General features: G+C 46.3%; 1 protein-coding gene across 1 annotated transcript; it reads right to left on the reverse strand.

Annotated features, from left to right (window-relative positions):
- Positions 1–393: 393 nt before the first annotated feature.
- Pmar_PMAR014462 (hypothetical protein) lies at positions 394–1,088 on the reverse strand (the record flags this gene model as incomplete). Its single annotated transcript, XM_002782569.1, has 4 exons — positions 394–507; positions 561–725; positions 788–895; positions 942–1,088. 4 exons carry the CDS (start codon positions 1,086–1,088, stop codon positions 394–396), a joined length of 534 nt encoding a protein of 177 aa, XP_002782615.1.
- Positions 1,089–1,119: the final 31 nt, after the last annotated feature.

Raw genomic sequence — 1,119 nt, forward strand, 5'->3', positions numbered from 1 at the left:
ATGATATATTCTCAGATTGTGCGATTGTAACGAGGAAAAGCCTATCCTTATTCTTCTTATCATAAAGGAATAGATTATGTGTATCGTGTCCGATTGGGCGGTCATCATCCCCAGCTCCTGGGATACAGCCATCATCCAGCTAACAAGGAACCTCTCAAATTATTACGACCGATAGGGTCGATGATCGGTCGATATCCCCGTTGTAGCAGAATGCTCCCTAGCATCGAATGAGAAGTATACCCATCCTGTTGCGGATTCACCATGAAGGAATGTACGCGACATCGAGAGGTATTCACCACTCCATAACTCGACGACCAGCAACGAGGGTTCACAACATTTCCACAAAGATCATGATAAAGTTCACAAGTATGGGAAAAGGGGAGCAAATTGAAGTTAAGAATGCCTCCTCAACACATTCCTGGCATGGGACTTGGCCGCATTCTCCGCCCTAGACAGATAGCTCGAGGGATGCATGAAATAGGCCATAGCGAAGCCGATCATCAACAACTGACAATGATGCAGTCATCGACATTCATACATCTCTTGGAGAGGTCACTCACATCAGCTGGTGGAGCTTCTAGGCATTTGGTATCGACGAAAACTTCATCAGTGCCAAATTTGGCATCATAGGTGGCCTTGAACATCCCAGGGATGTCCCATTCTCGATCCCAATTCTGCCACTTATGATTATCCACTTCGACAGGGACCTCGACACCATTGATAGTCTGAAAGCAGCAAGACAGGATGATAGCACTGCTCTAAGACCGAGTCGTGAACATCGACATACAAGCGTGTAGTAAACTTTCTTGACGGCGGACTTGGCACTCCAACGTTCGGTTTTATTCCCTTCATGATCCTCATCGATTTCCACCTCCACTTTGGCCTTACCTTTCACCTGCCTCAATGGTTAACAACAAACCGTCATCATGAGTACTGGCTACCTTCACTTTCAGATGTGCGAACTCTTCTCCTTGTGCATTCTTGAAACTAGCCTCCCTCTTAGCTTTGAACTTCCACTTCACTTTCCATTCATCATCGTCGTCAAAGTCAAAGAGATCGTCCAGTGAGAAGTCACTGAGAACCCTCATTGAACCTCAAGGCTCACTGTCAAGGTCCACT

The sequence above is a fragment of the Perkinsus marinus genome (genome assembly GCF_000006405.1).
Source record: "Perkinsus marinus ATCC 50983 genomic scaffold scf_1104296938772, whole genome shotgun sequence".
Lineage (NCBI taxonomy): Eukaryota > Perkinsozoa > Perkinsida > Perkinsidae > Perkinsus > Perkinsus marinus.